The 20,860-nt window shown below is 41.3% G+C and overlaps 2 protein-coding genes across 4 annotated transcripts; both read left to right on the top strand.

The window, feature by feature from the left end:
• The first annotated feature begins 699 nt into the window (after positions 1-699).
• On the top strand, positions 700-11,052 carry homer3b (homer scaffold protein 3b). Its single transcript, XM_083557977.1, has 9 exons — positions 700-1,079; positions 3,009-3,165; positions 3,244-3,375; positions 4,442-4,549; positions 5,153-5,286; positions 5,545-5,701; positions 8,891-9,001; positions 9,403-9,483; positions 9,565-11,052. Exons 1-9 carry the CDS (start codon positions 1,075-1,077, stop codon positions 9,775-9,777), a joined length of 1,098 nt encoding a protein of 365 aa, XP_083414103.1. The 5' UTR covers positions 700-1,074; the 3' UTR covers positions 9,778-11,052.
• Positions 11,053-13,532: 2,480 nt separating this feature from the next.
• On the top strand, positions 13,533-20,177 carry arrdc2 (arrestin domain containing 2). Of its 3 annotated transcripts, none has more exons than XM_083557952.1 (8): positions 13,533-13,666; positions 13,822-14,085; positions 17,595-17,664; positions 17,757-17,904; positions 17,989-18,348; positions 18,434-18,596; positions 18,684-18,838; positions 18,931-20,177. In XM_083557952.1, the coding sequence occupies exons 2-8, from the start codon at positions 13,827-13,829 to the stop codon at positions 18,982-18,984; spliced, it is 1,209 nt and encodes a 402-aa protein (XP_083414078.1). In that variant the 5' UTR covers positions 13,533-13,666; positions 13,822-13,826; the 3' UTR covers positions 18,985-20,177. The 3 variants fall into 3 exon arrangements, with proteins under 3 accessions (XP_083414078.1, XP_083414077.1, XP_083414076.1); XM_083557951.1 differs by having other exon boundaries at positions 13,571-13,666; positions 13,825-14,085; XM_083557950.1 differs by lacking the exons at positions 13,533-13,666; positions 13,822-14,085 and adding an exon at positions 16,925-17,325.
• The last annotated feature ends 683 nt before the right edge of the window (positions 20,178-20,860 follow it).

Genomic DNA, 20,860 nt, shown 5'->3' with positions numbered 1-20,860 from the left:
AATAAATAAATCAGGGAAACGTTTTTCCCAATTTTACAATCCATGGAAAAGACTTCAATCTTATGCTGAACAAGAAAAAACTCTCACACCTAGCGAGAGAAAACCTCAGCAAGCTCAAACCTGGCTGCATGTTCTTTCAAAACAATGGAGTAACTCGTGGAACAGGAACACCAGCTGCACAATTACAAAATTATAAATAATTTTATCTTTAGTGATAAAACAAATCACTGTGGCTTTTCCCCACTTCTTTTATTTAATTATACTTTTTAAATTGTGGATTGTAGATGGTGGGTAAATGTTCATGTCTGTAGTTTAGTGTTTCAGCTGCTTTAGTAATGTAAAGCCTTTAACATGGCAGTAAATATGCTTCTATTTTAAACCTTGAGAGAGAGAGAGAGAGAGAGAGAGAGAGAGAGAGAGAGAGAGAGAGAGATTTACTTTGATCGCAACCCTACAACCCTTCCCCAGTGTTCACGTGATTCTATTACAAACATGATAAACTTGTATGTCCCAATACATTATAGTAATAAGAGACAGAGATACACACACACACACACACACACACACACACGATTCTACTTTGTATTACCTTTTTTGTTTATCCATTAAATTTTTACTTATTTTTTATTAATTTTTATTATATATAGAAAGAGACAGAAAGACTGTGTGTAGTTTATAAAGTGAACAGCAGGTGGCAGCAGAACTCGTTTACGTACCCCCCCCCCCCCCCCTATTGCTGCAGTGTTTCTGTGCTGTTCTGCTGCCGCTGCTGGTTTGAGAACATTTCCAGTCCTCTCCAGTCTTCTGGTTCTCTCTTTCTTTCTCCAACAACAAACATCACTCATACCGGATATGAAGATTAAAAAAGCGACAGATGAGAAGAAAACCGTCATGCAAGAATGCCAATAGATAAAACAAGTGCCGAGAGTAAAGAAAACCAAACAAACCCTGAAAGCAAGAGCGATATCTGGAGAGAGATTAGTGCTGTTTGTCTGGAAAAAGGGACGAGAAAGAAGAGAAAAAGTTGAGTCAGCTTTAGACTTCTGGAGCTACTTTCCAAACTCGTTGGTGGAAATGGGGTGAGTGTGTTTTTTTTGTCCAGAACGTGAGTGTGTTTTGTTTGAACATCTGCATGACCGAACAGGAACATCTGGCTGGGCTCAACACGGATAATCTTCTCATGTTTCTATAAACGTGGCAATCTGAGGCTCGGTCCCAAACAGTGTGCTGAAGAGCGCCAGACTACCTGCCCCATGCTCTTAGTGTGATAGTGTGGTGTTGTGGACGGAGCCCTAAATCTGCAGTCCAGATGTGAAGATGAGGATCATTAGAGAATGCTTCATCTTTCAGTCCTTCTGCAGCATCATACAATATTTACATTTCATCCTTTAAAATACTTTTTCCTTTCAAACAAGTGGTGATTTGATAAAATGTAACTAATCCAGAGATTTGATCTTAACCCACTACCTTTAACTCCACTTTCACGAAAGCTTCAAACGAGAACTCATTTTCTCTGCTGCTTATACGACACTCCCATGCGTCCTCATGATATCTGACTAAACCCCTATTCGGATAATATTTCACTCGGGGTGTCGCCCAATCACCCGTTTGTATGTTTCCTCCCTGATAAAGCTCGAATTTGGGGCTTGAATTTGATGAACACACACCACAAATGGATGAAACTGGAAATACAGTGGACGTCTTTTGCTGAAGTTGCCAGAGATTCCTCTTTACAGTAGATTACAGAGAGGATCAAGCGTTCTCAAACATTTCTCAACACGCTGCCATTGGAGTGGCTCGAACACTTGGCTCTGAAGATTAGTCCATCAGATGGTGCATTTCCTGGAAGCTGAAGAAACAGAAATCGACAGAAAACTGTGTGATTATCTGCAGAAAGTAAAGATAAATGTTCCTGTAAAAAGAAATCTATTGAAAAACCTTGCTTTCAGAAATCTAGATCAATGAAGGTTATGGTTTCCATCAGAGTTTTATCATGATTCCATTATTGGCATCCTTTAAAAATATGGCTAAAAATGTATATATATGAATATGCTTTAATATATAAGTGGATGCAGCAGAGATTTATTTTTAAAAAATAAAGGCATCAGTGCTCTGGCGTAAAAACCTTGGTATTACCATCAATGAAAGGTCAATGAAACTCCTGGAAATACAAACCCAAATCTTTAATATCCAATCACCATATTTATATTTATTGGTGTTGGATGCAGCAAAGAGGATATTGTTAATTTCTTGTTTTGTAGATGGTACATGTAAAGTAGAATTTTTTATAAAATACAATCCACCATTTTCCTTCATCACGTCCCAGTATAAAATTTGAACACGGGTCTGTATCTTGGTTGAGTAGAAGAGCAGGAGGGTGACGTCATATCGAAGGCTACATACAGCATAACATAAAGATGGCACCTACTGGTGTTGTAAATTTATACGGAACAAAATGTGGTCCATTATTTCCATCTCCACACTCAGCTGGCAGAAGTTCACCAGTATGTGTGTGGACTCACCGACGCTGCCTGGCCGAGCACTTACACCGAGCTTTTCTCTCTCAGTGATTAAATCGATAAGAGCTTTTTTCATCCCATCAGAGGCGACGTCCTGTAATACATTTCTCAGTTTTATGAAGGAACTGCTTCTATAAATAGACCCCAGGATTGTGCACAGGATTTTATATTGCATCTGTTAAATGAATGAAACTGAATGACCCCTGACACCTGCTTGGGTTCGGCCCAAGTGCGTTCTTCAAATCGCCACGAAAGGCGAGGACTAGCAAATAAATAAATAATAAAATAGAATTGCAGTGAAAAAAATAATTTCTACAGGAATAAAATATTTGTAGAGCGTAGATGCTCGAGAACTTTCTGGAGAACAATTCCTGAAAATTTTATGCAGCAAAGATGAATATAAAAAAATGACTCGACAGTAAAATCTAAACCACGCCAACAAATTAAAGCCATAATAATGTTCTTATGGAAGTGTGTGATGTTCTTCAGGGAGCAGCCGCTCTTCAGCACAAAAGCACACGTCTTCCAGATCGACCCTGCGACAAAGAGAAACTGGATTCCTGCCAGCAAACACGCGGTCGCCGTATCGTTCTTCTATGACGCCAGCAGGACTGTGTATCGCATCATCAGCGTAGGAGGAACGAAGGTACGAGCTCCAGATCCACAGCACCATCTGATTTTAAGTCTGTATTTAGAGTTAAGCACCACTTCTGTTTTGACTCAGGCGATTATAAACAGCACCGTAACACCCAACATGACCTTCACCAAGACGTCGCAGAAATTTGGGCAGTGGGCGGACAGCAGGGCAAACACTGTGTATGGGTTGGGCTTCTCCACAGAGCAGCACCTTCAACAGGTATGCAGTTGTGCTTCAGAAGTTCAAAAAAAGATTCAATGTTCTGTGATTGACTGCTGTAACAAATTAGTTCCAGGCCAGTAAAATATTTATCCATCCATCCATCCATCCATCCATCTATCCATTTATCCATCCATCCTTTCATCTATCTATTCCCCTATTCATCTATCCTTCCATCCATCTAGCCATCCTTCCATCCATCCATCCTTCCATCCTTCCATCCTTCCATCCATCCATCCATCCATCCATCCATCCATCCATCCATCCCATACTTATTTATCCATCCACTCATCTATTCATTTATCCATTTACTTCAAAACCCATCCATTCCTCCAACCATATCTCCTTTCATTTCCGTACCTACCTACCCATCTATCTATCCATCTATCTTAATACCCATCTCCATAACCATTCATCACCATACCCTTCCATGCTTCTATCCAGTTACCACTTATCCATCTATTTATCCATCTATCCCATACTCATTTCTCCATACACTCATCTATTCATTCCTTCATTTCCCCCCATACCCGTTTATTCCTCTACCCATTCTCATACCTACCCATTCATCCACCAGCCCACTTTTCCATCCATCCATCCATCCATCCATCCATCCATCCATCCATCATATATCTATTTATTCATCCACTCATCTACTTTATTATCCATTCACCATTTACCCCATACTCCACTCCATACTCCTCCACTCACCCATACCCAGTCCCATTTTTATTTTATTCCAATCCATCTCCATCCTATCCATCCATCTTTTCATTCCTCTATCCCAAACCCATCTCAGGCTCATCTCCACCCCCTTTTAATTACAATTATATCCATATCCGTTTCTATATTAATCTATTCTAATACTATCCAGATTCCATCATAAGTCTATTTCTCCTTGTCTTGTTTATCCCAGTTCTATCTACCCAAGTTCCAACTCTCAGTGATAATCCATCAAAAATACACCCGTTCATTTATTCCAGTCCAGAAATCCAATGTAATGTCATTAAATACAGTATAAAAATATTTGCTGCTTGTTCACTTTTCTTCCATGTGCTCTATCCAGTTCTCAGAACAGTTTAAAGAAGTGAAGGAAGCTGCACGTCTCGCGAGGGAGAAATCTCAAGAGAAGTTTGAGCTGATCAGTCCTGGTTTAACCATCGCTCCTCTACAGGTCTTTTACTTGCGTTTACAATAAAACACTTTTATATTTATAGTGTAGTGACGTGAACTTCGGTGTACAAAACTCCTTCTCTGTTTGAGACGCAAAGGCTGGAAACTAAAACCAACAGTGTCAGAAATCTTCCAAGTTCTTGCTTATTAGCTCAGAAGTCCTGAACTTCTCCCTTATGGAAGTTCTGACGTTCTTCCTTATAGTAGGGCTGCATCACTGAAAGAGAATTATTTATCTTCCCAGAGTATCATGAATGAATTATGAATGATTGGAGTAAAAATGCACTTCTTTTAAATTAATAAAAGCCTTTTTAGAGCTCTGCATCACACCAGTAGTGCAGGAATGCAGTATTAATAACATGGCAGAGGTAGAGCTGTAACTTCCTGCACACAGAACAGGAAAGGAGCTTCTTTTCTTTTCTTTTTTTTTTTTTTTTTTTGAAGAAAGATAGAGTCAGCTTCAAAATACAAAATATTCAAAATACTATATATATATATAGTAAAAGAGTGTCTACCAGTAAAAGTGTAAAATATAATTTTCTTTATATAGAACATTTATGAGAGAGTTCATTACGAGGTTAACTGTAGTGTCCTTGTTGTTCAGGCTCTGTGTGAAGGCCGGAGATCTCCGACAGCGCTCCTGGGTGTAAATGGGGAGGAAAAGCTTTTTCGCAGCAAGAGTGCGGACCTGGAGCTGGCCTCGAAGAAGGAGTGTGTGAAAAAGGTTCCCTCAGAAGGGTGATGTATCAGTTCAATTCCAGTCAGAGCAACACCAGTAAATCGTGGTTGTCTATGAGCTGATGTATGCAGAAGAGGGCAGAAAGCAACATGCTTGTAAATATAATGATATGTTCAGGACTTGAGGATTTCTGTCATCGGATTTGTAGTTCATATCAATCAATTTATTTTAGTTTTACATAAACATCTGTTGACTTTGAGTCCCAGGTCATATCACCTTATCACCTCTTACGCTTATACGCTCTGCTTTACCTGTAGATCGATATGTGAGACACACATGGAGACCGAACTGTTCACTCTGAGGGAAAGCAACCTAAAGCTTGTCTCAGCGCTTCGTGAAGCCAACAGCAACATTGAACACTGGAAGAATCGGTTGGCTGAGTATCAGCAGGAGACGCAGCAATTCCGAGACCAGGCCAGTTGATTTCTCCTGCTTCATTGTGTAGACAGATCAGACGTGCAGCAGACCAGACTTGGCTGCTGTTCAGTCTGCTTATAATGGAAGTTCAAAAGAGTGTTGCTGATCTGAACTGTGTGTAATCCAGAAGACATAAAGGCACCTACAGGCTGGAAACGCAAAACCACACATTCTTCTATCTGAAAATCTAATCTCTGAATTGGATTTAGATTCAGATTCCTTTAAACCATCAGAAAGGTTTCTTTATGATTTCCGTGTGGTCGATTATTTATTTTATTTATTATAGCACGTCATTTATGCTGCTTTCAGGCCATCCTGCAACTTCTTTTTTCCCCTTATATACTGTTTAAAAACAAAAAACAAAAACAGTAAAAAAAAAAAAGCAGAATGATACGATGCACTTTCAAAAGCTTCCGAATAATAAAAATAACGAGCGTGGAAGCCATATTTTTCAATTAAATCAGCAGTGGATTATTCATTAGGGATTTTCATTCCAAATATATTGCTATTATACTATATATAGTATTATTATTATTTTAGTGCTTGCATTTTCCTCTTTTTAGTGATTATTCGTGTTTTATTATTTCATTAAAAAATTGGTGCTTGTATGGTGCATTTGATCAAGTTGACACTGCTGAAATACTCGTCCACTGCCTCCTGCGGGTTAAGAAATATCTGGCAACCTCAGAGGGGTAAAATACATATCCATAGGATAAGATATTCAATTATTCGTTCCACAGTGGGAAAATTTCTGTTTCAGCAGCAAGAAAAATGTGCATATGAGAGAGAAATAGAACAAATATACAGTGAGGAAAATAAGTATTTGAACACTCTGCTATTTTGCAAGTTCTCCCACTTAGAAATCATGGAGGGGTCTGAAATTGTCATCGTAGGTGCATGTCCACTGTAAGAGACATAATCTAAAAAAAAAAATCCAGAAATCACAATGTATGATTTTTAAACTATTTATTTGAATGATACAGCTGCAAATAAGTATTTGAACACCTGTTTATCAGCTAGAATTCTGACCCTTAAAGACCTGTTAGTCTGCCTTTAAAATGTCCACCTCCACTACATTTATTATCCTAAATTAGATGCACCTGTTTGAGGTCGTTAGCTGCATAAAGACACCTGCCCACCCCATACAATCAGTAAGAATCCAACTACTAACATGGCCAAGACCAAAGAGCTGTCCAAAGACACTAGAGACAAAATTGTACACCTCCACAAGGCTGGAAAGGGCTACGGGGAAATTGCCAAGCAGCTTGGTGAAAAAAGGTCCACTGTTGGAGCAATCATTAGAAAATGGAAGAAGCTAAACATGACTGTCAATCTCCCTCGGACTGGGGCTTCATGCAAGATCTCACCTCGTGGGGTCTCAATGATCCTACGGAAGGTGAGAAATCAGCCCAGAACTACACGGGAGGAGCTGGTCAATGACCTGAAAAGAGCTGGGCCCACCGTTTCCAAGGTTACTGTTGGTAATACACTAAGACGTCATGGTTTGAAATCATGCATGGCACGGAAGGTTCCTTTGCTTAAACCAGCACATGTCCAGGCACGTCTTAAGTTTGCCAATGACCATTTGGATGATCCAGAGGAGTCATGGGAGAAAGTCATGTGGTCAGATGAGACCAAAATAGAACTTTTGGGTCATAATTCCACTAAACGTGTTTGAAGGAAGAAGAATGATGAGTACCATCCCAAGAACACCATCCCTACTGTGAAGCATGGGGGTGGTAGCATCATGCTTTGGGGGTGTTTTTCTGCACATGGGACAGGGCGACTGCACTGTATTAAGGAGAGGATGACCAGGGCCATGTATTGCGAGATTTTGGGGAACAACCTCCTTCCCTCAGTTAGAGCATTGAAGATGGGTCGAGGCTGGGTCTTCCAACATGACAATGACCCGAAGCACACAGCCAGGATAACCAAGGAGTGGCTCTGTAAGAAGCATATCAAGGTTCTGGCGTGGCCTAGCCAGTCTCCAGACCTAAACCCAATAGAGAATCTTTGGAGGGAGCTCAAAGTCCGTGTTTCTCAGCGACAGGCCAGAAACCTGACTGATCTAGAGAAGATCTGTGTGGAGGAGTGGGCCAAAATCCCTCCTGCAGTGTGTGCAAACCTGGTGAAAAACTACAGGAAACGTTTGACCTCTGTAATTGCAAACAAAGGTTACTGTACCAAATATTAACATAGACTTTCTCAGGTGTTCAAATACTTATTTGCAGCTGTATCATACAAATAAATAGTTACAAAATCATACATTGTGATTTCTGGATTTTTTTTTTTTAGATTATGTCTCTCACAGTGGACATGCACCTACGATGACAATTTCAGACCCCTCCATGATTTCTAAGTGGGAGAACTTGCAAAATAGCAGGGTGTTCAAATACTTATTTTCCTCACTGTATACAGTAAAGTGTATAAACGCAAAAGAAACAATACTTTCAAACAAATTGCACTAGATATTATTGCACAGTTCCAAATGGTGTTATTGCACAAAAATGTAAGTTATTGTTTAATGCACAGTGTAAAGAAACAGTATTACAGTGTGCATTATGGTGACTGGTTCACTAGGAGCAGCTCTGATTGTGCAGTCTAACAGCAGCAGGGAGAAAAGACCTTCAGCGTCGCTCCTTCAGACACTGAGAATGTAACAGTCTGTTACTGAAGGAGCTGCTCAGAGATTAAATGCTGCACTTAGAGTGAATACCTGCAACTTTCCCTACATTCATTTTTAAACCTACTTTGCATATTCTGAATACGGCCCATGGGCATGAAGGAAAATACAAGTAGGTGGTGCTTTGTGGTTCAGGTCTCGTGGGAAAAGTTGCAGGAACCGTGTATCATCCTGACAGCAATGTCAAAAAAAAAAAAGAGAAATGACTGTGGGGAATTTGTGTCTGTTTAGTCGTTTGTTCTGATATAAGCAGAAACATGAGCAGTTTGCTGAAAATCCTGACCCTGTTTTTTCCTTGTTTGTGGAAAGTTCCTTCTGAATTGCAAATCGAATTGCATTTCAGAGCTTTAAGGTTTCCGGGGCTTTTCAAGGCCTCGTTTTATGACCCCGTATCATTCGTATTTTTGTCAGATTGGAAAAGAACATGTTAATGATTTGGGAGGAAGTTTTTATATTAAAGTATATAATCATATTCGTTATATTTAATGTTCTGGGTTTTCCAGGTGGCCGAGTTGGGAGAGCGAGAGGGACACGCTGCTTCATCAGAGAACAGGAGCGAGGATTTGTTCCAGTCTGTAGAACACATGGAGGCCCTTTTAAAGGCTAAAGATGAAGTACGAGCATTTATCATAGTAGTATATTTAGCGATTTGTCCATTTTCGAAGAGAACGTGAGCATACATCATCGCTGCTCTGTCGATAATTTGTTTGTATTTACTTACAAAACCTTATATAAATATTGTTGTTGTTTTTTTGTTTGAGATTTTTTTTTAAGAAAGTGATTTGCTCATATTTGTTTATGGGGTGCCAATAGTTCAGCACATTTTGCTTTATTTGTGCAATACCACCCCCTAGCGGAGAGGTTTCCACATTACTTTTACAGTTTTGTTTACCGATACTGTTTTTTTTTTTTTTCTTTTTCGAGACACACACACACACACACACACACACACACACACCAATACATTTTGCAAGGCAGACCATTTAAGTTATCATGAATAAATCTATGCTTGCAGGAAATTAACAAGCTACAGAACAGGAAATCTGATTTCCAGGATTTGGAGCAGGAGAGGGAGAAGATTATTAAAAGAATGCAGGTAAGATGGAGTTTCTTGGTTTCTTCTTGGTGCAGCCGGGACGCTGATTCAGTATTGTTGTTTTTTTTGCTTTGTGGTTAGGAGCTGGAGCAAAGAAACTTCGAGCTCGAACAGCAAGTGCAGAAAGCGGAGCAGAGCTTGGCATCTTCTCTGGACGCCAGGCAGCAGGCGGAGGACGAAGTGCGGAAAGTCATCGAAGTGCTGGACATCAAGATTTTTGACCTGAACAGCTTGAGACAGAGCCTGGCCAACTTTCTAGATAAGGACCAGCTCGGTGGATCGTCAGAATGCTGACTCATGAATCTCCATTTTATTCCTCTTGAACATGCATCATGTGGTACTGCAGTGGTACACATTACTTATCTTCAGATCTCAGAAGAAATAAAGTGAAAGCTGATAGATCAGCTCTTGATCACATTCGTATTAAAAGTTATCAGTCGGATGAGCGAGTCGGATAAAAATTCCTGTTTTTTCTCCTGTTGGAAAAATTCTTCTGGTGCTTCATCTAAATGCACACATGAGCTTTTTTCCAATTTTGAAGCACAATGTATTAATGATACTTGGGAGATCAAAAGTCTTGGATGATTGTTGTTACTGGGATTAAACTAGATGTTTTTAGAAAAGTGTAATATTGTACATTGATGATGGAATCTGTGTAGTCGAAACTATTTACTGATTTGAAGGACGTGTGTAAACACAAACACTATACCACGCTTTTATATTAGTTTCCTGTGTCAAAGGTCGAGACTCGGCTGTAGATGAAGCTTTCAACAATTCATTTATATTAGTTTATCTGCTTATGGGTTTGTAAATCTGTGTATTTAACTTCCAGTAAAGCTGAAACTTGATTATTGTAAATATCATTACCTCATATACTCTTATGTTACCAAAAGTATGTGAACACCTGGCCATCACGCTCGCAGCTTCAATCACAGAAACATCTGTTAAAGTGAGAAAAATAAGTGTTCCTGCATGGCGATGTGCTGCTGTGGAGGTCTGAAGTGGAGGAACCTGAACCTTGACCTCCTCAAGCCCACTGAACACATGGAGGATGAAGTGGATTAATGACTATACACCAGACCTCCTCGCTGATCTTGTAGATGAAAGAGCACTAATCATTACAGCAAAAATCTAGTCTGAGATGTTAAGAGCGAATAGGTGTCCGCATACTTTTGGCCCTCGACCCTAGATTTTGTGACATCTAACAAAAAGATGAGATTTTGCATTTCTTTAAACAACATGCTGTAACTTCATCCTCAAGGACTTCAGCTGTTCAGATAGATTTTTAGTTGCATAAACAAACAATTTCCACTCAAACTAATGAAATCTGTCAAAAATGTGCTAATGTTCATACTTGCAGCTACACACCTGCTCCGGTTCCTCACCAAACACACTAGTGATACTGATGGTATTTGGTGTTGGATTTCCCTCCTGAGCAGATCTTTGCTTCATTTACAATAAAAATAAATACATTTGTGCATAAATGCTATTTTTGTAATGCTTAAATATCAACAAATGTCTTTTTGTATTGAGTGACAATAAAAGGTACTGCTTTATCTTCTGTCTTCACACGGTGACTTCTGCATTGTATCAGACCTGAAACTCTCAACTTTTTTAAACTTCCAAAAAAAAAAAAAAGTTTAATTTCATTTATTTTTAGGATCAGGAACAGGTTTATTGGGCAAATCTGTTGACACACGAGGAATTTGGTTCCAGATTTTGGTGACTTAAAAGTTCAGACATAAATAACAATGCTATACATTTAGACGACGATACAAAACTATGGATAATAAAGATTAAATAAGATCATAATATGCTCTTAATTTTATTATTTTACATATTTCATATTTTCATTCTAAATATTTAATGATCAGAACAATGAGTTTTTACTGTTCATCTCGGATCATGTCGTTGAGCGTATAAATGGGTTTTGCAACAGCAGGTGGCGACATTTCATCTGTTGTCGATCTACAAAACATTACAGCAGTTTTGAAACCAATTCAATTGACTTTAACCTCAAATATCATCAGCTAACAGCATTTTTTTTATATTATTATTTCTCTTGTTTTATTTTATATTTGTTATGTTTCCACAAGAGAAGGTTCATGTACTACCAAGAAATGTGACTCTGAGCTCTTTATCTAGAGGAGACACAAACATGTAGTGCAACCAAAAGAGAGCAACAACCAACCAGTTCTTCTTCTCAGAGCTACAACTCAGTTCAAAATATCGAACGAACCAGATTTGAAATATCTCTGTGACAACAGCAGTATGTTTGTCCTCAATCCCACTTCACATTCTTTCCATTTTGCTGAACATCACAAGATGTTTCCAATTCAGTTCAGTTCTCATGGACATTTTACAGCATCACAGCTCTGTATAAACATGCGACTCAAAACAAGCTTTGGATTTATCCATCCAGTCGAGTGCTGGCATTTGAAGGTGAGATGAACTTGAGCATCAGAAATGCAGGCTGTGAATCTTTTCTCCTAGAAACTGAAACTCTGAAAGTGTTGTCTATGAGTAGGCTTTCAGGTTGGAATCAGTTCCATGTGCATAGAACCAGCAGCTGTTCTGAGACTTGCTGTGAAATGCTTAAGTCCTACAATGCCATAGGGTTTGTTGATGGCAGTAGATGGTTCCAGCAGCGAGAGTAAACATCAACTCTAAAGTTGGTTCTAATGGTTTTGAACAATGAAACTGTAGGTATCTTGCAGGTTGTGACGTAAATATGTGGTGTAAAAAGGAGGCCCCTTATTAGACATGCAGGTCGTTCTGTACACTGTAATGTGGAGACACAATATTTAACGGATCACATCGATCCCCTGTTTGCTGTCGGGTCTCTTGGGACATCCATGTTGATTTTCCAGTAATTAAACAGAACCGATTGCTCAGAACAGACTTTGAACTCGGAGAGTCCTGGTTTTACAAAAGAACAGTTTTCATCAACAGTGAAGCAGCAGAACATCACCATGATTTATTTTCACTTTGTTTGATGTTCGTTCAATCCGTTTCCCAATTACCATTAGACCAAAACAAACTCGTCCAGTAGACCAGCTTGTGGAGCAAAAGTTCTGTCCACTTTCAACAAATACAATCGTGCTAAAGAACTTTTCTAGTACACAATAGTTCTAAAAGTAGATAATGTATCTGCAAATCTTTTCTTTAATCAGTGATTAACATCAGGGCTAATATGACGTTTCAAAACGTGGTCACGTGGTGCAGAAGATCAAATGTTTTTCATTGAAATTTGGCGACCTGCTGGAAAAGTGTTCATTGGTATCATTATTATTAAACTGATCAAAAATCTGATGAGTTCAGAACTTCTGTGTCCATCCAGCTCTGATTGGATCTTCTCCATCTCCAGGTCTAAATGTATTGCCTGTATGTTCAACACATAATCTGTGGAAATGAGTGTGATGCTCTGCTCCATCAAGATCAAGGAGTTGAGTGAATGAACAATTAAACGAATGGAGCGAATGAATGAAATTGAGTGAATTTTGTTGCATTTTTTATTTAATTTAAATATTTTTTATTGTATATTTTATTTTCCATCTCTCCAAAGTGGCACATCAGATTTTTGTTTTACTTTTATAGAAATTTTTATTGCATATCCAACCCTGTTCTTATACAGGTACAAAGTATTTCTAGGAATATAATAGATTTATATGAATCTTATCACCTGATAAGAATAATTATGCCATAAATAAACATATTAAAACCTTTTTTTTTTTTTTTTACTATTTTAAATAAGCAAAGCTCTTAAATATTTTCTCAAATTTTAGAAATATATATATTTTTAAACTGGGAAAATTTCCCTCAGTTACATTTTTCCATTTATTTAATTTATCTGTTTATTTATTTATTTATTGTGCAATGATTCGCTTCGCGTGATTACGACCGTAAAAAAGGGGGCGTGGTTTTGGTGGCGGGCCATGTGGAATCAGGGGGAAAAAATCGAATAGGGGCGTGACCTCAGTGGGGGCGTGCTCTTGTTAGTGGACAGTGGCAGTTGGAAGGGCGTGGTCTTGGCGGTGGACAGTGTTTCGTGGGCGTGGTCTTGACCTTGCGTAGGCGTAGTGAGAAAAACAGTTGGCGTGGATAAATGACACCGGACTTGTTGCAGCGCGTGGAGTGGCTTCTGGTGAGGAGCGCGTGCGGTGTGGGGTATCTACTGGACTCGGTAGGTTTCTTCCTTTTTCTTGATGTGTTATTTATTTCCCCATTTCACAGGAATGCGCTTGTTTGTTAAGAATGTATAATAGCGAGGTTGGAGATCAGCTGTAACTCTGAGGAGATGTTTGGGTTTTCTTCTCATGCTCTACTCGACTTCTTCAGCAGATATGGACTTTACGGGTCTCCGACGCTTTGCCCTGGAGCTGGACGGCCCCGGGGACGCGGTGTACAGCAGCGGGGAGACCCTGAGTGGGAACGTAGTGCTGGAGCTGCAAAGGCAGATGGACATCAGAGCCCTGAAGGTTCAGAGCAGAGGGGTGGCTTCTGCTCACTGGCTGGAGCACAGGGGTGTCGGGGTCAACACCGTGTACAACGACTACACCTCCAATATCACATACTTCAGGAAGAGACAACACCTGATTCGAGGTGTGTAGTCATCCTCTGCTATAGTGTGTGTGTGTGTGTGTGTGTGTGTGTGTGTGTGTGTGTGTGTGTGTGTGTGTGTGTGTGTGTGCGCAGAGCATCTGGTGCAACTGTGCGTGACCAATTTGTAGCGACTAAACAGTGCACCAGTAGAGGGCGCATTATCTGCTCCACAACATGCCATGCTGATAAACACCACGTTCTCCATCCAGTTACACCGTGACAATAAAACAGTTCTTATTTTTGCAGCCATCAAACACTTGGGGCATAATTATATCTTTATTTTAAGTTTACTATCAATCTATTTTATCCCCATTATTATGTATATTTCAGCTGGAAATGTGGGTAAGGATGCAAGGACGGTGCATTGAACTGTGATGAACTTCCAGCTTTAAATTAAGATACGCACAAAATCCACAGAAGGAACTCTCTGGGCCTATTAGGGTAAAGAATGTTAAGTTTAGGATGTTGGATTAAAGAAACGCTCACAGAATAGAAAAATGATCATCAGCAGTAATTCACTTTGGGCTCCAAATGTATATAAATCCATTCACTTTTGTCAGTCGGATGCTCAAATATGTCTAATAACCAGTTAGTGATCACTAAGATTATAATGTCATTATAAATAACACTGCAGTTAGTTTACACACTACACCCGTTGGAGATGCACCATATTTATAGTAGCTATTTAGTAATAGTGAATTGTTATAGCACTTGTAATCATGATAAGACTTCTGTCTGATAAAGAAACACACTTTAACCTTGATCGTCTCATGTGATCGAAGTGGAAAAGTAGAAGTCATGGAGGATGTAATCGCTGGAAAGATAACATTTTTTCCACTGATGCTCTGATATCATATTATAAGCGAGACGAGTAGAGAAGAAATTCCCACTGAAGTGTTTATTATCAGTGTTTATTACCAGACCTTCGAGGTAAAAGGGATTTCGGATTTCGGGGCCTGACTGGGCTAAATAAAGCTCAATCAATAGGAACAATCAAACTTGAGAGGTTTTTTTGGCTGAAAAAACATTAAATAAATACATATGTTTTGGCTGTTTAAAGTTAATGATTTACATCTGAAAAAAAAGAAAAAACAAACTGAGCAAACTCTAAACTTGTGAACTCGTTCACTCAAATACGACACATCAGCAGTCAAATCAGCGGTGCTTTGAATATAAAGTCGAGTTTTTTTGTTTTTTTTTATATCTTAAAGTAAAACTGTAAAAATACTAAGAGGCTCAAAACTGTCCTGCATGACAGAAGCCGAGATTGGAGCGAAAAAACTCAAATGTCTTCCATAAGAGATAAACTGGAAATCAATCCCTTCACCCTGGTATTCACACAGCTACAAAATCTAAGCATTTTTTCTTTTAGAAGAGCAGTGTTTACTGTAACAGAACAAATGTCTGTATATGGTATTCAACAAGCACACAAGGGTGTAATGGTCGGGTGTCCAAATACTTTTGACCGTATAGCGTTTGTCATGCTGTTTAAAAAAATTGTCACTTTTATTAATACATTAAGAAGCTGATTACTGGCTTTCTATGTTTTTATTGGAAATATTCTTTGAACAAAAGTAGTATTTAGATTTTGGAATGATGGGGTAATATGACGGAGCATTCTGATTTTTCCCCAGAGAGCAGGTTGAGAAGAGCCTGGAGAGGTGGAGGTACACGCTGGAGAGAAGGGGAATGAAAGTCAGTAGGAGTAAGACAGAGTACATGTGTGTGAATGAGAGGGAGGGCAGTGGAGTGATGCGGTTGCAGGGAGAAGAGGTGGAGAAGGTGGAGGAGTTCAGGTACCTGGGGTCAACAGTGCAGAGTAATGGAGAGTGTGTTAGGGAAGTAAAGAAAAGAGTGCAGGCAGGGTGGAGTGGGTGGAGAAGAGTGATAGCAGGAGTGATTTGTGATAGAAGAGTATCTGTGAGAATGAAAGGGAAAGTTTATAGGACTGTGGTGAGACCTGAGATGTTGTATGGATTAGAGACAGTGGCATTGAGTAAAAGACAGGAGGTGGAGCTGGAGGTAGCAGAGCTGAAGATGTTGAGGTTTTCGTTGGGAGTGACGAGGATGGACAGGATTAGAAATGAGTTTATTCGAGGGACAGCACATGTAGGATGTTTTGGTGACAAGGTGAGGGAGGCGAGATTGAGATGGTTTGGACATGTGCAGAGAAGGGACAGGAATTATATTGGTAGAAAAATGCTGAAGATGGAGCCACCAGGTAGGAGGAAAAGAGGAAGGCCAAGGAGGAGGTTCATGGATGTGGTGAGGGAAGACATGCAGGTAGTTGGTGTAAAAGAGGCAGATATAGAGAACAGGGTGGTATGGAGACGGATGATCCGCTGTGGCGACCCCTAATGGGAGCAGCCGAAAGAAGAAGAAGAAGATTCTGATTTTTCCCCACCAGAGGGCGCTAGAGATACGCGGGACACCCATAGTACACGATGTTCACAGTCAACTTTTGTTGTGAACAAACACACGCGCGCACACGCACACATACACACACACACACACACACACACACACACACATACACACACACACACACACACACACACACACATACACACACACACACACAGCGATCAGAACTTTTTCTTTCGTTTCTTCTTTCTCTTGGTCGACTGAAAGCTCAGTGTTTTATTCATTTTGAAAACTAATTTCATCCACGTGTTTTAATGTTGCGTCTGCGCGTGTTTGCGTTTGAACGCGCTGCTCTGGAGCATGCTCAGTCCACTTGTTTTTCACCAAGAACCTGCAAGCATCAATCATCAAGCCCCCGCGCGCTGGCCACGCCCACTCGTGTTTATTAGGCGAGGCCAATCGGCGCGCCTGACCGCGCATAATTACGAGGAAACCCCGCCCCCCTGCTAGTTAAAGGACTCATAGAGGCTTGTGGGTTTTGTTTTGCTCAGAGAGAGAAAGAAAGAAAGAAAGAGAGAAAGAGAGAAAGAGAGAGCTTTGAGATGATCTTCAGCAAGGTGAAGAAGTTCCTGGTGGAGTTCGACTCCCGCGATGCCCCCTGCCCGCCCCTGTTCCACAGCGGGGACGTGGTGTGCGGACGCGTCGTGCTCGAGCTCGGCGCGGAAACGAAAGTGGACTCGGTGAAGCTCCACGCTGAGGGATACGCAAAAGTGCACTGGACCGAATCCCGGAGCGCAGGTTCCAGCACGGCGTACACGCAGAACTACAGCGACGAGGTGGAGTACCTGAACCGGAGAGAGGTTCTCCTGCAGGCAGGTCGGTTCCCCGAGGCGCGTGCACGCCAGACCGGACATGGCTTTGTTTATGTTTCATCGCCTTTTTGCTCGCTCGCGCTTTCTCTCCGTTTCTCCATCACTTCTATCACTCTGACACCTTCAACCATCATCTCCAGCTCAGACACCACACAGTATCATAACGCGTGTCTAATCTACACACTGTTTGTGTTACTGTTTGACTTTTTGCATGATGTGAAACTTTTTTTTGCTCTGTTTTGATCGATAATTAACTTCAGAATCTGTTTGTAGATAACGGTGAGATGACGACCCTTCCTGCAGGAAGACACGAGTTCCCCTTCAGCTTCCAGCTCCCCGAAGAGTGAGTTTCCTCCATCTTCAATTGGCATCTCAGATAACGTCTATATCTTCGTGTGAGTGAACACGCATCTGACCTGACTTTGTGCCTTCCAGGACGCTCGTGACCTCCTTCGAAGGCAAACACGGCAGCATCCGGTACTGGGTCAAGGTGAAGCTGCACAGACCCTGGGCTCCTGTAAAGAAGATCAAGAAAGAGTTTACGGTTATCGAGCCCATCGACATCAACACGCCGTCTCTACTGGTAAGAATTAAGACGTGAGGACGTGAATTGGTGCGTTGGTGGCAGAAGAGACGTGTTCTGAGTCGTGCTGCTGTTTTTTTGTAGGCACCTCAGGCAGGAACTAAAGAGAAGATGGCTCGTCTGTGGTACCACAACTTCGGACAAGTGTCCGTCACGGCGAAGATCGACCGCAAAGGCTACACACCAGGCGAGGTGATTCCGGTCTTCGCCGAATTCGATAACGCCACTTCCCGATCCGTGGTTCCGAAAGCGTACATCACACAGACTCAGACCTTTATCGCGAGGGGCACCATGAAGCAGAAGCAGGCCGTCGTAGCCACGCTGTGCGGAGACGTAGTGGAAGCGCGGCGCCGAGAGACCTGGCACGGGCGCGCCATCAAAATCCCTCCGGTCGGTCCGTCCATCCTCCAGTGCCGCATCATCAAAGTGGAGTACACGCTCAGGGTAAGATCTACGATCCTGTCTCGTTTAGATACGACAGAGACGTCACCATGTCAATCCTTAACCTCATACCCTCCTCTATCATCAGGTGTGCGTGGACATTCCTGGCACCTCCAAACTGTGTCTGGAGCTTCCACTGGTCATGGGGACCATCCCTCTGCATCCTTTCGGCAGCCGGACCTCCAGTGTCAGCAGCCAGTACAGTCTGAACCTGGAGTGGTTCCGCATGACCGTTCCTGAGCAGCGTGAAGGTCAGCACTTGTACCACTTGTACCCACCTTACCGAAGTTCTCTCCTTCTCTATAATCATCTTACTCACTGTGGTTTCTCTCCCACAGCTCCTCCTGATTACAGCTCCATCATCACAGACGAGGAGGCAGAGCAGAATTCTGCAGCCCCCCGTATCGAGGAGGACCTCAGCGCTGTTCTGGAGCGCCCTTTTATGGCGTACGTGCAGGAGTTCCGCTTCAGACCACCACCAGTGTACAGCGAGGTACGTTCCAGAACCTTCAGGAGAAAAAAAAGTCTGCGTTTTTAAAGAAAAACGTTTCCATACTGAATCTTGTTTTTGTTTCCGCCCCTCAGGTGGACCCGAATCCAGAACCCGTGAACATCAGACGACGCTGCATGACATGTTGAAGATCACGCCGAGCATCACGTGGTGTGTGATGTCATGATTTGAAACGAAGCAGAGATTTGCTTTCTGCCAGGGGCTCTGGATGTCTGAGACCCGCGCGCGCCGCTGCTCATCGAGCTCATCTCGTTGGGATGACACACGTGATCACGCCGGTTTCGGACGAGACTGAGGAACCGTCTGGACTGACGCTCGGACAGATCCGCGAGTTTTTCTTTTGAGAAAGAAGTGCAAGACGGACAGATTTTTCCGCTCGTGTATCTGTCTTTATTCCGTCTCTGAGTAGACTTCGGTCAGTGCCCGCTAATGACTAACAACCTCTCAAGCTTATTTTGTGTGTTATGGAGGCGGCTGGACTGAGAAACGTTCGCCTTGTTTAGTTTTTTCTTCTCGAGAATAACGCCTAACCACACGTGTGCGTGTTTTTTTTAATTTAGTAAAAATCAGCACCGGTGCCACTCCATATCCTGTAATCAACACCTGCTAGCTGGAGCGAGAACGCAGTGGAAGTGCTGTTTCTCCTTTTGTGTGTCCTCCATCTAGGAACATAACGTGAAGATCTTTCTGGTGTTTGTTGTATGCGGGTAAAGGAAAAAAAAAACCGTGTGCAGGTTCAGACCTGACCTAATCTGCACGTGTAATAAAAGGATTCCGATCAATATTTCATGGAGATCCTGGAGGCAGGATGGTTTTTCTGAGTAGTAGGAACCTGCCCATGTGATGATGATGATGATGATGATGATGATCGTGCCGTCGACACGGAAACGATTGTAAACGTTGAAGGCTTTAACGCGATTGTAACTTGGTGCTTTTCTGTGTTTTTTCACCGGTGGTTCGTTGACCACCGCAGCGCCTGTAGCAGCCACACAGCTGGATAACGAGCCATGATGGGTCACGGCGCCGTTACGTTTGTGTTGTTGTTGAAAACGGCAGCGCAAAAAAGCGAGTGCAGGGATTTTACACACGACGACGCGTTCAGCCTTAAAATCGTTCTACCACTCTGAAGTGTACTGAACATTCCAAAGATTAAATTCCAAATAGTGAAAAAACATCAGGTAATAATAACATGTTGAATGTACTGTTTATGGCACTCATGGAAAATAAATGAATGTATTTTATAGGGTTTTTTTTTTTTTCTTTTCATGTAAAAAGTATATTTTCTTAATTGTTTTTCTAATAAAAAGTGAAACCAAGCAAAGTTTCTTTTGGTTTTGACTTTTCATTGATTTAATTTAATTCTATTTCGTACACCACATGTTTTAATCCGAATCAAACTCCATATTCACTCCATCACTTCACCATCGTGTTTCCTCGAATGTAGATTATAGTTAAACGATGCATGCTGTGAATCAGTCGAGTGAAGAAGCAGGGAGGGTTCAGAATGTTTTTTTTCGGTGAACGAGACCGGATTTTGGCCTGCAGCCACGTTCTCGAGCGAACCCTAAGAGCGCGAGTCTGGTGGTTTTCCGTCGTTCGTTTCCTGTAAAAGACAAACAATCCGCATGCTGTTTTATTTTTTATTTTTTTGCATGCCTTAAAGAGAAGAGAAAGTAAATCAGATTACGTTCATGCTCTCTGATTATCTCGGATCACGTGACGTTCAGTTGCTCAACTTTTACTGAAAGAGGAACAACAACAGAAAGGAAAACAGAACTCTGTGTACTGAGTCAGGCATCGTTTACTGCTGTTTGAACAGAAGGTTCTGCTTGGATTCGGAGCAGGGTTTTTGTTCACTTCTGCTCTGATCATGTCTGTTGTGGTTTTTACGGACAAAACGAGTCGTTCTGGGTTTTATGCACATTCTCACGTGATCATAGTAATATAAAGTATGGTACATTGCCGTAGCATGTATTGTTCTTCTCAAAGCACTCGCTCACTTGT

Source organism: Silurus aristotelis (assembly GCF_946808225.1).
Source record: "Silurus aristotelis genome assembly, chromosome: 13".
In the NCBI taxonomy this organism is placed as follows: Eukaryota; Metazoa; Chordata; class Actinopteri; order Siluriformes; family Siluridae; genus Silurus; species Silurus aristotelis.
This window is presented reverse-complemented; position numbering and strand designations above follow the sequence as displayed.